We start from the raw sequence: 21,665 nt of genomic DNA on the forward strand, positions 1-21,665 counted from the left end.
TGTTTACTGGGATTTTCCCACACAACCATCTCACGATTTTACACAAATATTCCAAAAAGAGCAAATATCCAGCGAGTGACAGGTATCTGGGTAAAAATGCCATATTGAGAGATCAGAGGAGAATGCCCAGACTACTTCAACCTGACAGGAAGGCCACAGTAACTCAAATAACAACTACTTGTTGCAAACAAGGTACACAGAAAAGCATCTCTGAATGCATAACACATTGAAACTAGAAGCAGGAGACCACGGCAGGTGCCACTTCTGTTAGCTAAGAACAGGAAACTGACGCAACAATTCACGCTGGCTCACCAAAATTAGACAACAGAAGACTAAAAATATTGCCTGGTCTGTTTGATAGTATCATCCCAATATGGACCAAAACCTCCAAGGAATGTTTTCAGCACCTTGTTGAATCAGTGCCACAAAGAGTTAAGGTAGATCTGAAGGCAAAGGGGGTACAAACCCAGTACTGGCAAAGTGTACCAGCTGAGTGTTACTGCCTGATGTGCTGGGAATTTACAAACACGGTAGTAAGACAAGTAATGCAATTAAATAATAAAAAGGCTAGTGTTTTCTTTCTCATGCAGTAGAAATTATTTACCTTTATTTAAAAGAAAATTGATTTTATCCATCCTGGCAATGCAGCTCTTGAGAGGTAATAATGGATCAGTTCTAGACTGGATCAGCCGCAGGGATGCTCTGCTGTGATTGATGGCTTGGTTTAAAGTAGGCTGGCGGATTGATGTTTTGAAATATACCCCGTCAGAAGAAAAAAAAGGCTTATTAATCACAGAGAATTTTATGCCTACTTAACTCCTGATAAAATAAAAAGATAGCATGACATGATAGTCAAGTTCCACATGTAAACAGCTCCTTCAAAGAGGGATTCAGATTTCAATTTTCTCCCGATGAGTCACACCCACGCGTCATTTAACACCCTTCTTCTTACACTCAGTCTCTTGCTCCTCACGTCCCACTTTCTTCCTGCGTTTTGTTTCTCGTTTTCCCCCAATTTCTTCTATTCACACTCCGGTGTGCTCTTCATTAACAGTTAGAGCGGTGTGTCGCACATATGTTATTGCAGAGCTCTTGTGTCTCTTCTATCTACTCCAAGGGCGACAACAAAGGGTCTGTTGTTACTGAGGAGAGTTCAAGTGGGCTATCATGATGCAAGAGGGGATGCTGAAGGATTCCTTGATAAAAAGCAGGTACAAATCAAAACAAGACGTGAGATGACTCTCTTAAAAAGAGCTCCGCATGATGAATATGCTTTTAGAGGAACAAGGGGATGATAGTGACTAAAAGAAAGTGGCCGGAAAGAGGATGCCTGAGCAGGAGATTTATTTTTTATTAGATTTGTTAGCCATGTTAGGCTCTCTGCTGACTTAATGGTTAGTCCACTGTTTTGGTTTAGATTTGATCTCAACAGCTATTCGATGCATTTCCATGAAATTTAGTTTGAGATACTTTTTGGTACCCCGAGGATGTATCCTAATGACCTCATCTAATTTCGCTGTTTAAATTTGGCATTTATAACCAGTGAAAAACTTTTTTTCTCATTTGTTTTTATTGAGAGTCTTACTCATACACCCACTTCAGGTCTCTAATTGCTTTAAATGGTGGCAAGCCAAAAAAATAGGCAGCGCTGTTTTTGGAGAGCCTTCCTGTTAAACATCACCCAGTCTGAAGCCAGCCATCCAGAAGATTGTATAGTATAATTAAATGGGGGATAAATCATCCTTTTCCTTATTTTCTAACATGCAGGGTGCTTAACAAATTTATCTGACCACCTGTTAACAGAAATATTTTAGAAATCTGCCAAAAACTACTTTAAAACTAAAAATTATAACTATAGGGCGTGCCCTTGGTGCCGGTGGGGCATGCCCTGAACATCTCACCCAGGAGAATAAAATTATATTCTTATTGTTATTTGTGAGACTTTAAATTCTTGCTTTTCAATGTTAAATGTTGTTTGTTAAAGTTCTTGAAATAGCTTTGGATGAAACTTTTGTGCGATCTATCTTTAAACCCACTAAATGCCAAATTTGTTCAATAGGATTCAAGTCTGGACTTTGACTTGGCCACTCCATTAGTACTCCAGAATCCTCTTTCTTGGTCAGAGTCTCTGCACATTTTGAAGGATGTTCGGCATCATTGCCAACTGGTTTTATCATCTAAGAAACATTTCTAAACTCAGACTACTGGTGTCAAAGGCAGAACTTGAGATGATTATTCATGCTTTTATTTCTCCTGGTTTGGATTATTGTAATGGTCTTTTTACTTGTTTCAACAAATCAGCTTTGGATCGCCTTCATACTGTACAGGATGCTGGGGCAAGACTTTTAACTGGCACTAACAAGACGTCACTTATTACTCCAGTTTTGGCTTCTCTTCATTGGTTTCATTTTAACATTTTAGTTTTAACTTTTAGAGCTCTACATGGTAAAGCTCCCCAGTATATCTCTGACCTGTTGAAACCTCAGGCTTCTTCCCGAGCACTTAGGTCTTCAGGTCAGAAGTTACTGTTGGTCCCATGTACTATGTTCAAAACACGTGGGGATCAGGCTTTTCAGGCACTGGCACCAAGGCTGTGGATTTCTCTTCCGTTGTGTTTACGTTGTGTAGACTACACTGACTCTTTTAAAAAGCAGCTGAAGACATTTCTATAAAAATGAGCTTTTAATTATTTTTTTCATTGTTTTATAATTTTAGTTTATTTATATTTCTGGTTTTATTGTTAAGCACTTGGTGATTTTTATCTATGAAAAATGCTCTATAAATACATTTTACTTACTTGTTATATGAGCACATAACCAGTCAGTGTCAGTCCTGATTGTTCTGGTACACCTTCCTGTTCATCATACTGTTGATTTTCACTTGCCCACACCATCTCCACAAATGGAACTCCATGCCATAATGGGATCTCCACTTTGTTGCATTGTGGGTGTAATGGATGTAGCATCAAATCGGTCTCCAGCTGTTCTGCTGACATAAGCGCAACAATGCTGAGTGAAGAGTTCAATCTTGGACTCATTTGAACTTTTTCCAGTTCAGTGTTTGCACTCCCAGGATTTCTGCAGTCCTCAATAAGGGCTTTTTAGCAGCTTTTTTTCCTTTAAGTCTTGCTCGTTCGATCGTCTCCTTGTTTTCATTCTGGATAACTTCTCAGACAGATCTAGAAGCATGTTATCTCTGCATGACAATCCCCAGCGGCCTTCTTTCTGTTTCTAGTACCTAAAATCTTGAGATTCCTCACATCTGTTACGATCAGCTTTTATTTTTTGCCTCTTCTTCGGCACATTTTGTAATTACCCGTGTCGGTGGATGACTACAAGGCATACTTGATCACACTGTGAGAACATTTTGTGTCTTAGAGATTCTTTCCTTTTTAGCAAGTTCCTTTTTGAACAGGAGGGAGGGATTTTTAAATTGAATTCACATTTTTATACACAAATTAGAGCCAGCGCACTTGACTTCCACAAAAAGCCAGAAATTAATCAAGCATAACATTCAACCACTATAACAATTTTTTCTGTCCAGGATTGCAAGTAAATAACTGTAATTTCGCATCTTAATCACTAAAATAATAACATGCTTCACTATTTTATTTCTACTTTTTTGCCAAACAGTGAATTTTAAAACTCATGAAAAACAACAATAACTATATCTGACATTCTGCATTCTGATTAAAGAGCTTGTGCATTCTGGTAACTTAAACCTCAAAGAAACATAATTTTTTTTTAAAATTTACTACTAAATTAATGCTCCTGTGAACATGATGATGATGTATTTACACAATATTAGACCACTACACAACCCTACATTGAGTGCTGGTCTAATAAATTTGTCAAGCCCTGTATATATATACTGTTACAATACTGGGTGCTCATATCAAACATGGGAGAGGTATAAAGAAAAACAAAAAGAGCTCATGTACAAGTGCATGGGAGCTAAAACATCAAACTTTCAATGGTTATAAATGCTGTTTCAGAATATTTTTTTTAAGTCCTTGGCTCTTGATGAGGTCAGCGAGAACTGTTAAAACCTGTTTGTGAGTTGTGAGGAGCTGCCTGCCAGAAGAAATTTGGCTTAAAGTGAAGGTGGCGTTAAAAGGAAAAGAGCAGAGCATGAACTGAGGACCTTCACTAAAGCACATTTAATGCTGTAAATTATGCAAAGCTGCTGGGTCCAAAAATTAAAAATTTGAAGCTGGAAATGAGCCAATTAAGTCTACTTTAATCACTAGTTGCAATCAGACATTAGCTTACACTTGGTATCCCGTTATCTTCGGCGATGGTCTGGATATCAGATATATTCACTTCAATCTGATTCTGCTTTTCTCTTCGGCAGTGACAAACCACAAAAACTGAACAGATTGAGGTCAGGTGGCCTTGATCACTCTGGGCTGAAATAGCCACGTTTTCTTTAAAAGCAGAGGAAAAAAAATCTGGAGGAGGCTACAAGCTGTGGGAGTGCAGCCTCACAAGCATAATGTGAACCCCAACTCTTGCTACACAATCAGAGGGAAAAGGCACATCAAGTCATAACAGCTTACTGCACTATAGCGGATGATAATGGCTTGCGGTTTTTAAACACTTTCACTGCACTTACATTCTTGGAAGAGAAAGACTTCCTCTGATGTCTCAAGATCAGGGATTACATCATTGAGACTGGAAAGGAATATAATTCTGATGGAAATTTTTATTTGGTATAAAATATATAAAAACAGACAGGCTAATAATGCCAAATGATATTGGTTTTCGGAAACAAGAAGCAAAAGTCTGCTGGAATCCAAAAGGATGGAGGATTTTTTCCCAGATTTTTGGCTTGATTTTATTTCTTGATTTTATTCACAATGACAAAGACTGCTAGAGAAATAAGTTTCGATAAACTTTAAATTGCTTTTGCCTGCCAGTGGGAAAAGCCATCACATAGATATGGCTGCAGACAAACACTCCTAAAAACTACTGAACTGCAACTTCAATTATAAAAAAATATAATGGAAAAACTGTATTCATCTCAAGAGCAAAATAGGATCTGTATATAAAATCTTATATGCACAGTAACTGAGCACCTTATTAGGAACACACCGTGCCTTCCATTGCAATTCGAGCTGCTTCACTTCTTGGTGGCATGGATTAAGAGGAGATATTGCTTCACTCTACCACATCATTTCTCTGAGATGTCTAATGCTTTGGTTACCACGCTTCAAGCAGCCATTAGAAACATTTTAGCCATAAAAGGGGTGCAGACGGTAAGGAGGAATAGTCAGTTCGATTCATATTAAGAGGCTTAATCCGTGCCAAGAAAACTATCCCCACACCACAGCTAGTTTAAACTTTTGACATGAGGCAGGTTGGGTCTGTGGATTCATACAGCCAGTGCAAAATTCTGGCCTCACCATCTGTGTTCCTCAGCAGAAGTTGAGCTTCATCGGACCAGACTACATTTTCCCAGTCTTCAGCTGGCCACTTTTGGTGAGCCTGTGCCCACTGCAGCCTCACATTTGTCTTTGCGGCCAACAGGAGGGGAGCCCAGCACGGCCTTCTGCCGCTGAACACAATTTTCATTTTGAGATACTTTTCTGCTCACCAAAGTTAGCGTCTACTTTCTGTCAGCTCCAATTGGTCATCAAGGGACAGCATTTAACAAAAAAAAAGAAGAAAAAAAAAAGAAGAAGTAAAACCCATGCCAGCAAATCCTGGGAGATTGGTAGTTTCAGAGAAACTCAAACCATCTGGCACTACCAGCACCGTCAGTGACAACTCATTTCCTCTCGTTCTGGTGTTTGGGATAATTAACCAGCTTGTGTGTGCACACCTGTACAGAAATCCAATACATTTACTGAAGCACTGTAGTAGACACAGTTTGATTGTTTAAAAGGAAACAAATATGCTGCTTTGGTAGAATAGCTTTTTGTGAGTTACAATACAAAATAATCCTCATTTTTCTTATACTTGATGCAGCCCTTCAGTTCATCCTGTCTGAAACAAACCCTCTCTCTCCGTTTAAGGCAGCTTTCTTCTGATTGGCCGTCCTTTGTAAACACAAGGTTTGAATAACAGATGGGTGGGGCTTCTATGGTGGCATCCACAGATGATCATGCTAGTTCTGCTTCCCCCCCCCCACATTTTTTTTAAAATCACCAATATGTTTAAAATACAGTACCGTGCAAAAGTCCTGAGCCACCCATTGTTTTATTCAAGTTTTTGCTAGTAAAATGGGAAATAGTTGCCGTTTTAACCCTTTCCTGGCCTCCTCTATTCATACTGATAATTTGAACCAAAAATGTCAAATGGATTTATCACTCCATAAGAGCTGCTACCACTGAGTTTCAGTTCAGTTCTTGTGTAATTTGGCATGTTTCAGCCTTTTCTCCCCATTTCTCATCCTTAACACCATTTCAGACAAGGATTCAGTGAACAGTAGATGGACCAGGTACATTTCTCAGGTCCTGTGTCACATCTTTGCAGGATTTTTTTTTCCTTCTATTTTCAAGGGTCTTGACCTCCCACTTGTTCAGCTTCTTCTGTTTTTTTTGTTTTTTTTTAAATGACACATTGCACACGAGGCTGAGATATAATCGGATATTTCTTTTCAGCTCACAGCCCTTTTAACTCATTGATGCAAGCACACCATTTTATGCTGGATTCAACTAAAGACATGGGAATAAATGTGTTTTTGCAACAGGCTGCTAATAAAGTATCTAAGGACAATTTAAAATTGGGTATTTGCCAAGTTATAACAAAACAATGTTTCATTCCTTGAGTTAGGGGGCCTTTCTTTTTAAGATTCTTAGGTCATTGTTTAGGCTGATAATGTGAGATATACTAAGGAAATAACTTCAGTACCCAAGCAGCAAATCGTTTTTTTTGTCAGATCAACATATGATAACCAGAGTAAAGAAAGAAACTGCGATAAAACAGAGGTGGTGCATAAGATGGCATGTCACATTACTGTCAAAAATCAGACCTTTTCCTCTCTTTGATTCTGAAAACTTGAATAAAAGTATCTGTAAAAGAAAACCAGACATACGCTACACATCAAGACAAGAGAGAAAAGGCAGACACTGAGATGATTGTCAGATGAGCTGGCGAGGAGCATCTGACATCACACCAGGGCCCACACATACAAATTCTGTATGAGACAGAACTTAAGCCAAGTGAGCAGCAGCTATGCTCCACACAGGGTGTCTCCATCGTGCTCACTCGCTCTCGCACATACATCGCCGCACTACGGCAAGCCATTTGAAAGCTGTGAGAAAGAGCTTTGCTTTTTCTCTGAAAGAGAAGACGGACCTGTTAGCCTATAGATGGCTTTACGTTCCAGTGAGACACCAGCTGATACAGGATTAATGGAAAAAAAAGACTTCAAGTATGGCATCTTTTAACTTCTTTCTTCCTGAAATTTTATTAAATCAGACATCTTTTTTTTTCTTTCAAAGAAGAAAGACATTAAAATAGTTTTCAGTGGCTTGATGAAGATCATCTAAGAAGAGTCCCAAGAGTTGGTATAGCGAGGGCTGATAAATGAATGCTGTGAATGGTAGTTAACGGGAGCAGCGAAAGGAAGATGGCAGTTGTGTTGGTCACTTTCTGTTGGGCTGGGCTGCGATGTAGAGCGCCACCAGACAGTAGGCAACGCCTCCTATAGTGAGAGCCATAGTGGTGCGGTACAGTAGCCTGTCGGGATAACCGCGCTTCAAATGAACGGGGATACCGTCTGACGTCTGAAATAAGAGGAAACAGGGAGGGGCAAGAAAAAAAGAAAATCAGAATTAATTTATGATGTTAATCGCAGCAAATACAGAGCGTCGTCATCATCTTTACAGTCACATGACTCAATTACATCAGAGTAAAAGTAGTACATAACCTCCCTATGACTCAGGTAGTTCAGAGAAACTCTCCACTGCAAGGTACAGGTCACCTGGTTACAGGCAGCCTGTCTCCAAATAGTTGCAGTCTGACTGCAATTACTCACAGACAGATTGGCAAAGGTTTGCAAAAAACACTGCTAATTTATAAAGACTGCCAACGAGTCAGAATCAGCCTGCTCTGATGAACGCAGCTTGTCTAATGCATCTATTAGCGATAGAGGACTTGACTCTTGACACCATTTGTGAAGGAATTTCTGTTTCAAGTCTATAAGATTCGGTCTGGACTCCGAATATAAATACTTAATGTGAATGTCTGTGCATGCAAACAGCAGAAGATTGGAAATTGATTGCAGTTCATCACTGCAGTATCGCAAACAGATTGCATGTAACTGCAAACACATGACCTCAATCACGGTTCAGCCCGGACAATGCAGTGCATCGGGTTTGGGTGCTTTAGGTTGGGAACAGAAATGGATGGTGAACTGCAAATGGACTGGTATTTAAATAGCACTTTCTATGCTTGTTGAGCACTCAAAGTGCTTTACACTATAAGCCCCTTTAAACCAATCATCCATACAGCACTTTATTCTATGCATTACTGTAACACAGTTGCAATCTGGGATTTGAGGACACTTTGGACAGAGGAGATGTATATCAAATATCAATCGACCTGCTCTTCCTCCTGAGCTACAGCCACCATCGCAGCCTGACATTTGATTTTATCATGCGTGCCACTGATGAAAAATGGAGCTGCATCTGAAAGACAAGCCTGTTAGACTTGGATTTATTGCCTCTGAATTTGATCAAAATGCGCACAGCTATTTTAGCCATGTACAAATATAAAGAAGGCCTGATGCTGATGGTGTAGTTAGGTGGAGCTTATAAACTAAGTAACAAGACCGCCACTGTGATCCGTTGCTTCCTTTGCCATTTACATCCTTTTCCTGAAGACAATGAGAGTTTACATCCCAATTACATTTTTCATGTTTGATTGTTGTGAAACGTGTTCTTTTGAGACTCTAATATGACACAAACTAATATATATTATATATACACACTGTGTAGTCTGATACTAGCTTAAAATATCAAGTTAACTGAATGTATTTTTGTATAAACTTTGAAAATTCACCACTGAAGACTTTTGACTGCAAAAATAATGTATTTAAAGCTGTAATTAAAATGGTTGTTTTAGTTCCAATCAATATTTAATCAGCTTCCTTTGAAAGGTGATTTATTTTTTTATTCTTCTCTTTTGTACTAGTGTCGCTCTTAAACAATTTCGTTAATTAATCTAAAAGAGAAAACACGTTCAGCAGCCAATACTGTGATTTCCACTTATTTGAGTGATTGCTCTGTTCAGAGTTCGCCTCTCTTATTCCTATTAATGCAACTTGTGTGGTTGCTACTGGTGGTGGTGGGGTTGGAAGTGGCAAAGGGCCATTAAGAATTGTGAAATAAATATCACTTATTAACTTCTACTAATCAGCCTTCACTGCTTCGACTGATGAAGCTAGCAGGTCGTGAACCCTCGCTGCTTCTTGGTCAAACTGGCGCCTTATTCAGTCTGAGCTCTGCGTTACCTGGAAAAATTTCTGGAGGTCGGGAACCTTGTTTGCTCCCATGTACTCCGCTGTGGCCCCTGCTTCTGACACCACCTTTGTGGGTGTAGCAAAGATCATGGTTGGAGACTCAGCTGGCAAACCGGATCTCAGTCCCTGAAAAGATGAAGAGAAACAACATGCTGGTCACAATAATGCACGAAATAAAAATCTAATGAAAGTGTCAGAGTGAATGTAACATCCTCTCTCCTGCCTATCTATCTATCAACTAAGATTTTAAACAGAAACTTCATTTTTAACATTTACCCCTTGCATAACCATCTCTACTTCCCCGCCACCCAATCCAATCCTGAGGGTACAAGACCTTGACAGACTTAAAAAAAACAAAAAACAAAAACCAAGAACAGAATGTAAAATAAAAATAAAAATAGACAAATAAATCAATTAAAAGGAAATCACCAGGGAGAGAAAGGGATGAGAGGCAATCAGCCAACCTCAGCATCATCAAGCACCAGAGGCAATTTTATTTTTTATGTGAGAGAACAATCTTGTTTCCTCCAGTTTGATGCAGTCCAGCACTCTTCGATCAAATCTCTGAACCTACAGTCTCAAGACATTAGCGTCTTTGCATCCTGCAAAAGCTTATTTATTGTTATTTATTTTACAGGTTTGGCCCAGCTAGCATGAATGTTAAATGGCATTTGAACACAGCTTAATGTAGAAGAAACTAACTTAGTATAAATCAGAAGGTTTTCTGAACTGTTCAAATATTAGGGGACTGGCTAGCTACAAGACTAATGACACACTGGGATGTCTTTTAATATTAACAACAATAAACCAGGACACCTCTTCATATCGATCTTCTGTATATTAAGTAAAAATAGTCCACAGTCTTTTGTAGACACTTGACTGAGCAGAGTGCTCCTACATAAATACAGCAGATTAAATGAGTGCATGATCGATTTCATTCTGCAAATTGTATCTCCTCATGTGAGACGCTTTAAGTGCCCCTTTAGATTAATACAGATCATTTCCAGCAGCGGTTCAGCTTTATAAACAAAAGGCATTTAAGCTTATTTCTGTATAAAACAGTTCATTGTTATATCTTCAAATAACAACAGCCTTATCATTTATGGATATTTTGAACCTAGAGATTCTAAACTGTCTCATAAAAGAGAGTAGCTTCAAAACCATCCTCGATCTAAACCCCGAGATGCATAAAAACTTCTGATTAGCCAAGATTTTAAAAACGCTGAACCTGGAAGCTCAGATGAAACACACCTTTTACCTCATTTTTTATAAACAAAGTGTAACTATTCAATTATCTTTCTTATTTAAAGCACAATCAATATGCAAAAAAGAATATGAATAACCTGAGATGTCACTCAATTATCCTTTCATGTTTGCTATAATTTACAGATCACAGTGGAAAGAAAACAAAACCTAGAAATACTGTGCATGTCATCAATTTCCAGCTATTCTGGGGGTCAAAGGGGACACTTTGGACTTTGGTGGTCCAGCTCTGACCCCCAGCCCACATGTTTATCTGCCCTGAACTAAAATAATCTGTTTGACTCTTTTCTCCTTATCTTTAAATCAGCTGCCCTCTGAAAACAATCAGAGCCGTTTACCTCATGACCATATTATATTATCAACTGTCAATAACATCGCATCGACCTAGAGCAGGAAAAAGAAGATACCCAGCTATAAACAGCATGTTTAGACCAGTGTAAAGGTCGAGTGTTTTCAAAACTAATCTCAAAATTCTTAGACTCAAACCTCAAGCTGTCCTATTTTTCCCCGACAGTACACACTGTAAATAAATAAACCACAGGAACATTGCTGTGCACATATACATTTTAAAAAATACACCTCAGTATCCTCTCATTTGGAAGAAGCTTCTCTTGGTTGTTCAAAGTTAGTGGGACACCCATTAGCTTGTTAAGAGTGTGTGGAGGCAGATGGTGTAGGAGTGGGTAAATTAAATCTGACATATAAAAATGCAGAGGCAGTGAAAGATGATTATTTTTACTTTAACTTTTAAACAGAGGTCATTACTAAATGTGTTCACAGCAGGAAGTCATGTTTATGGATTATACCAGAAATACATATACTTCATATACACCGGTTATATCACAATGCCTTAGTACAACGGTCATCAGTTTTGTTTTAGTAATAGTACATATCACTAAGCATTTGTGCAAGGCCAAATGTTCTTGAACACTTGTTGCTGTGTTTAAACATGATTTAGTTTATTTATGATTTGTGTGGAGGGAAACTTTTACTGCTGTCAACACATCTCTAACAGAGGGATCTGTACTCCACAATTCACGTTTTTATGCTGTCGATCAATCTTTACACTGCTATGCTGAAAGACTTTAAATGTTATATGACATTTTCGGGCTTGTTTATTACAACATTAAGTAGTCTAAACCTTTTTCTGTTTGAGTTGTTCTAGTTTAGAGTTTTCTCATTAGTAAAGGCTAAGATTTGACTAGAAAAAGGACATTTTTGGCATCTTTTTGTTTTTTTAAACACCGTTTTTCTTGTTTTTTCCCTAATAGATCTCGAGTTTACTTTTGCTTCCTGTGTCTTGTGCTGCTGTAACAAGTGACTTCTCCAGTGTACAATTAAAGTATATAAAACGCCTGGATTTAGTAAGAAACAACCAATAAGCTCCTTAGAAATCTTTAAGTAATCTCCAACTATTTTGTATTCACCAATCTTCTGACACTACAGGTATCTGGATAAAGAAGAAGAAGAAAAAAATGACGATGGTGCTAGAAACACCATTAATGAGACAAACAGAATGAACACCTTCAATTAAATGTGTGGATTCGCTTCATCGGGTTGAACAACACACTGACAAAGGTTTGATAAGGGATTAGGAAGGCTTTCTATCTGATAAAACGATAATCTTACCCTATGCTCACTACGGTTTGCAGTCGTTTGAGAGAAACAAAATGGACGAGACTGAAAGCGAAACTGACTCGTCGCCTTTTAAAATTTTAATCATCACTGCTGAACTAATTCGAAGCACATCCCGGAGTTATTGAAGTGTTCCCAGGTTAGCCAAGAAAAACAGATCTAGAGAATATGAGATGGATTTTTGTTTTTCTGCGAAGAACTGTTTGATTGTTTATTGTTTTAACCACCTCTTTCATTTGTAATTGAAAACAGAAATCAATTTGGCTCAAATTAGCTAAATAAAAAACATTTTGATTTGATTTTAACAGTGAAAGAGGAAGTTAAGCTTTTGCTAGAAGTGAAGGCAATTTACTTTTGGTCCAGATTTGAAGAATAAGCCAGTGTATACTGCTGTATGTGGCTTTTGATTTGATTTGTATCAGTGTGTGTACACACAGGGGAGGGGCACCACAGACCTGCTTATTTGCCACTAGGAGAACTACTAAAAAGAAAAGTTCTGACTTAACTTATACATAATAAAGAGCAAAGACAGTGGCTGCTGTGGACACTTGATTGTTTTTAACAGCGTTTCACTTCAGCTCTTTTTTTATGTTTTAACTTTGCTCCTCTCTGCGGCTGGTTGACTGATAACAACAGTGGCACACACACACACACACACACACACACACACACACACACACACACACACACACACACACACCATCTGACAACAGAATCTGCTGCAGGCAGACAGACTGCGAACGTGCCACCCACACTGAACCATAAATTGCGTTTCAGGTGCACCCCAGACACTCCTTCACTGTTAGCTGTAAGTGTGCATTTGATCCATATGAACAAAGCAGAAGTAATTTATTACAGAAGTAATTTAAAGTAAACTCAAGAAGTGTACAGGCTTATTAATACTGATGCAATAAAAAGTGAAAGCACTTTTATGAGCACACTCCAGACTGAAGGCTGTAATACTCTGTGCTTGAAAGGTGTTGATTCAGCTGTAATGTCATTTTTGGACGTAGCATACGATGTGCATTATTTAACAGATGTGTTTTTATTATTTAGCCTCACAAATCGGTGGGACATAATAGAAACACCCATCACCAGCACAACTGTGCCTGCGTGTGAATACTGGGTGTAAAAACAACACTGGCAAACATATTTTTTTAATATCACATTTGGCTGTATGAAAATGGAAAAGCCACTGTAATATTTGGTGTCTGCAAATACAATTATGCTGTAAAAAGATGAAATTAAAGTTCATCAGAAAATCTCTACCACCTGCTGCTGTTGATTATCAGCTCATAGAAAGCGAGTGTTGTATCTGACGCCTCGTATGCTGCCTGCGCTCTGCAGGGTTCGGTGCCCTTGCTGGCACATAATAGGTGGCATGCTGGGATGGCCAAATGGAGCTTTGCGTGAATGTACTTTCTTGATGTAATTTAGCAAACTCTGTGTGGTATTTGTTTTGAAACTATTTCCTATATTGCTGGGTTATTTTTAAGCATCATCTAAATTAAAATTCATTTGAATGGTCACTGGGATGCAAAAGCTGAATTTATAGGGGGGACGTGTGTGCGTGATAAGAGGGAGGCAAGTGTAACCCCAATTTAGACTTCTGCTTTGTAAAACATAGCCCACACGAGTGGTCAGTGTCACTGCCAGCCTTTAAGCTTGTGCCGGTTAATTATGTGTTAATTACCAAGTGATCCTGTACCAGTGTTTTATATCAGATCCCAGCCTCTTATAATTATTACTCCCTATAGTGAGATAATGATTGTTATTATCTTGATAAATTAAAAACCCGAAGAGAAAAAAGTAGCAGAGGTGCACGTCGGAGTATGACGTAGGTTAGGGCGTAAACTTCCCACTAAAGCATAAATCCCCAGTAACAGTAAACATGTAAGCAGAGGAGGTGGTGGCAGATGAGTTTAAACACATGGGGTCAACCATTCAAAGAAACAGACAGTGCATAAGAGAACTAAAGAAGAGGTTGCAGGCAGGGAAGAGTGGGTGGAGAGGAGTATCGGGACAGAAAGACAGGCAGCAAGAGTGAAAAGGGAAGGTCTACGAGATTGTAGTGAGACCTTCTGTGATGTAGGGGTTGGAGACTGTGGCACTGACAAAAAGACGGGGCAGTGCTGGAAATACTAAGATATTCACTGGTTGTGTATGGAACGCCAGGACTGCCATAATGAATTAATTAAATACACCATTAAATAATTAATTAAATGTGGCAATAATTAATTAAAATTGGAATTAATTAATTAAATAAATAGTTATGACACATGTAATTAATTAATTAATTATTGACACATTTAATTAATTATTTATGTATTTCACATTTTAATTAATTATTGACACATTTAATTAATTATTGACACATTTAATTAATTATTTAATGATATATTTATTTATTTCATTTTGGCAGTCCTGACGCCTGGCTCTCGTCATGAAATAATTTTATCTGTCAGCCTCACCCATCAAACTCAGGGGGCGGGGTTAACGCTGCCCATGCAGCTTCTCTAACATTTGATTGGTTGCCGTGCAAAGTAAGTCAAAACAGGTCGATCCTAGAAAATCGATTGCTTGTGTAGACTTGGGGCAGCCAGTTATCCCAGAATGCAGATCAAATCACAAGCAGCAATGGTGGTGGTGTAGTTTTAAAATACCCCGTTTTTCTGTCACCAGCTACACTTTTAACAGTGTTTTAGCCGCGAATGTCGCGACGTATGTCTGGTCAGGTTGTCAACATAGAACATGTTTGCAAAAGTGCTCAGATGTTTTCAGAGATTTCACTAGCTCTGCTAACAGTTAGCATGCAGAGTGCACCGAGGGGGTTACGTTAACCGGTTTGTTTACATATTCCACTCTCCGTGTTCCACATGTTGCATTCGCAGATTCTCATTTTCACCGAACGATCGTCTCTTTCCGCCTGGTCTTGTGTCTCTGTGCTTCTGTAACATAAAGAACGAGCTGACATTTTTCTCACGAAACCAGCGATCAGCTCAACAGACCCTCAGTTTACCTGCATGCATCCTCCTCCTCATCTGTCAGCTGTTTAACACCTGCTGCTAATTCAAGAAACACGCCTAGTTACCTGGTGATAGTCACAGTTTAACTGGGCAGCCGGTGCTCGATATAACGCAATGTCAGCGCATTTTTCTGCACAAGATAAGTAAATATAGTGTTTTCCCCGAGCGCAGAGCTGCTGGAGCTCGTTTCCTTACAGAGCACTTTATAGGCGAACAGCTTTATCAGCGGCTGATGTCCAATCACCGGCACACAGCTTTCAAACCTCAGCTGAGTTTTAGCTCTCAGTGGTTAAACGCTGGACTTCATTCACTCAGGTTCTGTCTGTTGGGTCACGTTTACTTCGCTGTTTTATTTACAACTGAGCAAATCGGTTTGGCTGAGGTTAAAGTTACGTTTCATAACTGCATAGTTTCACAGACGTTTAATGGTTCACTGGCACATGTGTTAGACTGAACTATCATCTAAATATCATCTGTTTTTTAATAGTTATTCAACTGTATTCTAAGCACCAGCTGTCTGTTAGAATGTGATTTTTTTTTCTCTCTGTTGGCAGAGGTATAAAAATGCGCAGGAAAATCTGACGTGCATGGCAAACTTCACCGACGATATTTAGGGAGGAATAAACACACATCAAACATAAATGAACCATTTGTCTGTCTCCATAATTGAGAGAATTTTCTCTTCTTATGTCAACACTCTCTCTCTTTTTTTTTTTTCTTTTTTTTTGCTTTTTCGGTCATGTTATGTTTACCTGTCAAAGGCTTGTTACAAACTATGAAACACATTGTGCAGACTTCTGGATGTTAGAAGAAAACTAATACTGCTCATGAATGAGACTAAAGGCAGGAAGGTGTCCTTTAAAACTAAACATGTTAATAGGACCTCCCTGTTTATATCATAGTTTATGATATAGCACGTGTATTTCAGTAATAGCCTGCTGAGGCCACTATACGTGCTGGCCTCATATCAAATGTGAAGGCAGACTGAGTCTATGTTTGACGTTTTTTTATATCTAATCTTCCTTTTCAAACATTTAAACAGCAGCGAGTCTGCAGCTGAGGGAATACAAATTCAAATTGTCGGAACAGGTTTGCTCGTTTCTTGGATTCATTTGGTGATTTATTAAATGTATAACTGTTATTCTAATCTGCTGCTGAGTCTCTTACACTTTTCTTTATGCTGTATATTTTCACGTCTCTGGAATAGTTGGCAGTTAGATAGTCAGCTGGGAAACTTTGTGTTAACTCATGGAGCTGAGGATATCGTGGATATGCTGACCTCGCTGCGTGGTGTACAGAGCGAGGTCAGCATGATTAATATTCACAATAAAAATATTAGCCGAACATCATGAAGTCTGTATGTGTTTCATAGTGTCGAACAACCTTTGTACAGTTAAAGCCAGCAGTTACTACATGACGGAAACACCAACGTTATCTCTTTTATGTGTTTATACACAGGTCACGCTGATTACTGAACAAAAACCCAAAGATCAGATGTTAAACAGATTTATTTGCTCTCTCTCCTCCTTAAACATGTTTTTAATGTTAGTTATAATTCAGAATTGGCGACTGAAACACGTAGGACACATAAGAACATCAGGAAATAAAACATCGATAAATATAACCTCAGTAAAAGAAGTCAGCGGGGGTTACTACAGCTGTGTACCGGGGCCTGCGCTTTGTCGGTGGGATTGCTTGCGAGGCGAGCGGGTCTATCCCACGCTTTGCCGTGAGACTGGGCAGACATCTCTGAAATCATCGAAACACTTTTGCAAAGAGGCTGTATCTTGACAAACCGACCAGACACATGAAGATTAAACCACTACATTCTCGGCTAAAAAAATATTAAAACGGTATTTGGTAACACACAAACAGGGTTTTTCAAAGCTCAGTTCTGTTAGCTTCCACATGCCGGTTGTTGTGTGCTAGAAACAATGGCCACCAGGCCAAAGCAATGGTTTTGACTCGATCAGCGTTAACCCCGCCCCCTGAGTTTGATGGGTGAGGCTGACAGATAAAATTATTTCATGATGAGAGCCAGGCGTCAGGACTGCCAAAATGAAATAAATAAATATATCATTAAATAATTAATTAAATGTGTCAATAATTAATTAAAATGTGAAATACATAAATAATTAATTAAATGTGTCAATAATTAATTAATTAAATGTGTCAATAATTAATTAAAATGTGTCAATAATTAATTAAAATGTGAAATACATAAATAATTAATTAAATGTGTCAATAATTAATTAATTACATGTGTCATAACTATTTATTTAATTAATTAATTCCAATTTTAATTAATTATTGCCACATTTAATTAATTATTTAATGGTGTATTTAATTAATTCATTATGGCAGTCCTGGCGTTCCATAGTTGTGACCATCATAGACGGGATTAGAAATGCTCAGATCTGAAGAAAGTTGGAGAGGCAAGGCTGAAGTGGTTTGGAGATGTGTAGAGACAATGTATTGGACCAAGGATGTTGAAGGTGGAGCTGTCAAGCTATCAGAGGGGAAGACCACAAAGGATTCATGGATATAGTGAAGGAGGTAAATTAAGATTTTAAGCTCCTTTCTGAACATTAAAAACTACACCAAGTTTTACAAGCACATGTGACGGTGAGAGGGATAATAACACACCGGTGGACTGGAGGTAAACAAGCTTTTCAGTAAGTACATATTTAAATTAAAGCTCAATTTTCTCCTAGCAAACGACGACATGACTTTTAAACAGAGACAAAGGAGCTTCGAGGTAATTTAACCCCCTATCAGAGCACCACCACCGTGTAAGGGACCCACGGGGGAGCCATAATAAAGGTCACATCAAGCACACCTGCCACCGAGGCCATTCAATTTCGAAATTGCCTGTAGAGTCACACCAAGGCCAGATCCACAGATTGGAATTGACCGTTCAGGCTAAAGGTTAATAAGGACGTGATGAGGCGGGGGAAGCGAATTACATTGTGCAAAGAAATGGAAAAGAAAGGCCACAACCTTTTTGATATTTGTCTAAAGAGCTTCCAAGACCTTTAAAATGAAATCCAGATCAAGACTACGCGTCTAACTATCGTGTGATCAAACAGGAAACTGGTGTTTAGGCTTTAAAGCGGGCATATGTTTGGCTTCACCGACTCTAAAGCTCTCCAGCTGAGCTTTAAGCCCTCGTTACTACAGTCGAGTGCTACATCAAGGTCAACCCCGGCGGTTATCCACACGCTCTCTTACAGCCATCCCGCTTCCGGCACTCACCTGAGGGTTGTAGGCGGTTGCAGGAGCAGAGCCCGTTAGTTTCTGGGTGAAACCACTGAACTTGTAGTACATTTTTCTTCTGAAGGAGGACCGGGACGAGGTGTTATGTACTAAAGAAATCCACCGGTAAGGACCGTCCTGTTGGGACCTTCGAGGGAAAGTGACGCAACAGTTAGCTGACCCAACACTGCCTGTTTAAAAGTCGAACCAAAACGGAGGGCGACCGGAAGCGTACGCGTACAGTTAAATGCAAAGTGTGGACAACAAAATGTCACCAGGAGTTCAAACAACGGAAAAAAAAAATGAAAATAGTACACGAAAGGGGGGTGGAAGCCAATCTCAATTTCTATTTCTATTTCGACTTACTGATTCAAACTTCAGATAGAATAATAAAATTATTAAGTACCTTTTCTGATAATAAACTTTTTAAACTTCTGTCATGCTTTTCAAAAGAAACTAAAATAATATGACAGAATAAAAATCAGCCGAAACAGCTTTACACAGACACATACATAAATAAACGTACATTTAAAGAGTTTGGTGAAAAGCTAAACTGAGTCAAGTATTAACTCAAACACTGAACTTCTTTGAAGTTCATTTGTTTTGTGAGAGATCTTATTTAATAGAGACAAATGTCACAATAATACAGTGAAAAGTGTTAAATGGGAATGGCAATACATAAACACTGCTAGCGTCACGGATTTGGTTATATACCTCATATTTAGGTTCAAATTATTCAGTGTGGAAAGTAAAAAACAGGACGGGTTTGAGATTAACTGACTGAACACGTGACTGATTAAACAAATGTAATGAGGGCGGGTAAATAATTACAAACACGGAAAACTAATAAGGAAAGGAAGTCAAAATTGTAAAGAGCCTGGAAATTTACAAAATAAAATAGGAATTAACAGGCACAAAAATACAACCAACCACCATAGTGGTGCCTTTATTTAGTGATAATTCTTCTTTGCCATTAAAAGTTTTAAAGTCATAATGTTTTTGTTTTTAATTTCTGTTGGCAGGGCGTCTCTGATCTTTGGACTTTTTAACTGGCAGCTCGATATGTGATGTATTTTAAAATCTCTAACTATCAGCTGGATTCTCCCTTGTATCAAAAGGCTCTTTCAGTCACACAGTTAGGGTAACCTTGGCAATATACTTTGGATAGTTACACACGTGATTAATTCAAGTTTTCAATTAATTTGAGTTTGAAATAGCTGAGAATCATTGATCTCCTAAAAAATAAAAAATAAAACCCTACATTTTCTACAAATCTACAATTTCTGAATGTTCAAGTAGCAAAAATGTGTTAAAACCAACAAACAAATTGAAAATGTTAAGTGACATGCATAGTCCCCAGAGAATGAAATCTATGAGTCGCAAAATATTTCTTCTGTGCCACCAGCAGGTCAAGATTTTTGTGGTTTTGAGTGAATTAACTCAAAAATGTCTGATCATTTTATATTTATTAAGCACTCACACTGCCATCATAATGAAGTTCAGTAACTTTGGCGATTTGAGAATCTTTCCTCTGGTGTCATCAAGGTCTAAAGGCATAAAGTGTTGTTGGAAATAACTCTAAAATAGAACATTTTCTGCTCACACATTATTCAAATGGAGTGCTATAAAGAAGTACACCATAAGGATGCATTTATAACAAGCCTTCTTACGTAATTGTTAAAAAAATGTCTTGAATATTTTTTAATTGTTGATCATTCTTTTAAGAGAATTGCAGTTCTTATCAGTGGTTGTGCAATTGTTCAGGACAAAACTATTATAGAAAAGTGGTACTAGTTGTAACATTAGCTATATGTGTATGTAACTCCCTAAAAGCCTTGCAGTTACATAATATGTTCACCCCACCGGCTTCATATGTGTGTGCTTTGTCTTCTGTGTCATGTTTTTTAATTCGTCCTTCCAGGAGCTGTTTTTGTAGCTTAGAACATAGAAAGGCCCTTTATAACAAAGTGGCCCATTATAACAAAGTGACACACGGACCCTCTTTAACGGTTTCCAGAGGTGTATAGAGCACCTGCATGCATGAAGGTCACATAACATTATGGTTTTTGTTTGCAAGTCGACATTAGTAATAAAAGAAACACGAGCCTTTCATGATTTGTGCTAGTTTCTGCTGAGATTGCAATTAAAATCGTCCCTGAAGAAGATTCCTGAGTTTGTCGTCTTACTTTGGCTGAAAGCAGAATTTGTCTTTTTACACTTCAAAGTTTCTTTTTTTTCTCAGTGTCAGCAGCCAACCGCTGCCAAGTGCAGCTTGGTTCCCAGGTTCTGCCTGCTTGCATTTTGACCTTTTGTCTGTTTATTGGACATTGGATGCCTGCCTGTGAATTCCCATTTTAGTTTGTCTGGTTGGATTGCCCTTTCTGGTTTTGGACCCTAGCCTGCTTCAACCTTTACTTCTGCTATATTCGCTCTGCCTCAGGTGTCTGTATGTGGGTCTTATTCTCTGTTGACCTTTAACCCTGTTAGCACCAGTTGTGACTTATAATTGGAAGTCCACCTTTTGCCTTCACAACTATCTTAATTTTTTGTGGCATAGATTCAATACAGTGTTGGAAACATTCTTTAGACATTTTGGTCCATATTGACATGATAGCATCGCACAGTTCCTACAGATTTATCAGGTAATAATAAGCAGTTATCTGAACTGCTGTTGCCTTCCAGTCAACTCAAAGAAGTCTAACCATTCTCTTCTGACCTCTGGCATCAACAAGAAATTTACACTCAGAGAACCGCTGCTCACTGGATATCCCCCCCCCCCCCCCCCTTTTTGTTTTAGACAATTCTCTGTAAATCCTAGAGATGGCTGTAAATCCCAGTAGATCAACAGTCTTCTGCAACGCTCAGACCAGCCTATCTGGCATCAACAACTGTGCCACATTCAAACTCTCTTAAAACACCTTTCCTCTAAATTCTGATGCTCGGTTTAAACCTCAGCAGGTCATCTTGACCATATCTACATGCCTAAATGCACTGGGTTGCTGCCAAGTGATTGGCTGA

The 21,665-nt window shown here is 38.6% G+C and overlaps 1 protein-coding gene across 1 annotated transcript; it reads right to left on the reverse strand.

Moving 5' to 3' along the window:
- Nucleotides 1–7,387: 7,387 nt before the first annotated feature.
- On the reverse strand, nucleotides 7,388–18,824 carry cox7a2l (cytochrome c oxidase subunit 7A2 like). Its single transcript, XM_086303995.1, has 3 exons — nucleotides 18,648–18,824; nucleotides 9,460–9,594; nucleotides 7,388–7,732 (listed from the first exon to the last, which is right to left on the reverse strand). Exons 1-3 carry the CDS (start codon nucleotides 18,717–18,719, stop codon nucleotides 7,592–7,594), a joined length of 348 nt encoding a protein of 115 aa, XP_086160121.1. The 5' UTR covers nucleotides 18,720–18,824; the 3' UTR covers nucleotides 7,388–7,591.
- Between the last annotated feature and the right edge of the window lie 2,841 nt (nucleotides 18,825–21,665).

This window comes from Aulonocara sp. 'chitande type north' Nkhata Bay, linkage group LG8, assembly GCF_057382095.1.
Source record: "Aulonocara sp. 'chitande type north' Nkhata Bay isolate Kocher_YH1m ecotype deep benthic linkage group LG8, A_spYH_male_GT1.1, whole genome shotgun sequence".
NCBI classification, from domain to species: Eukaryota; Metazoa; Chordata; class Actinopteri; order Cichliformes; family Cichlidae; genus Aulonocara; species Aulonocara sp. 'chitande type north' Nkhata Bay.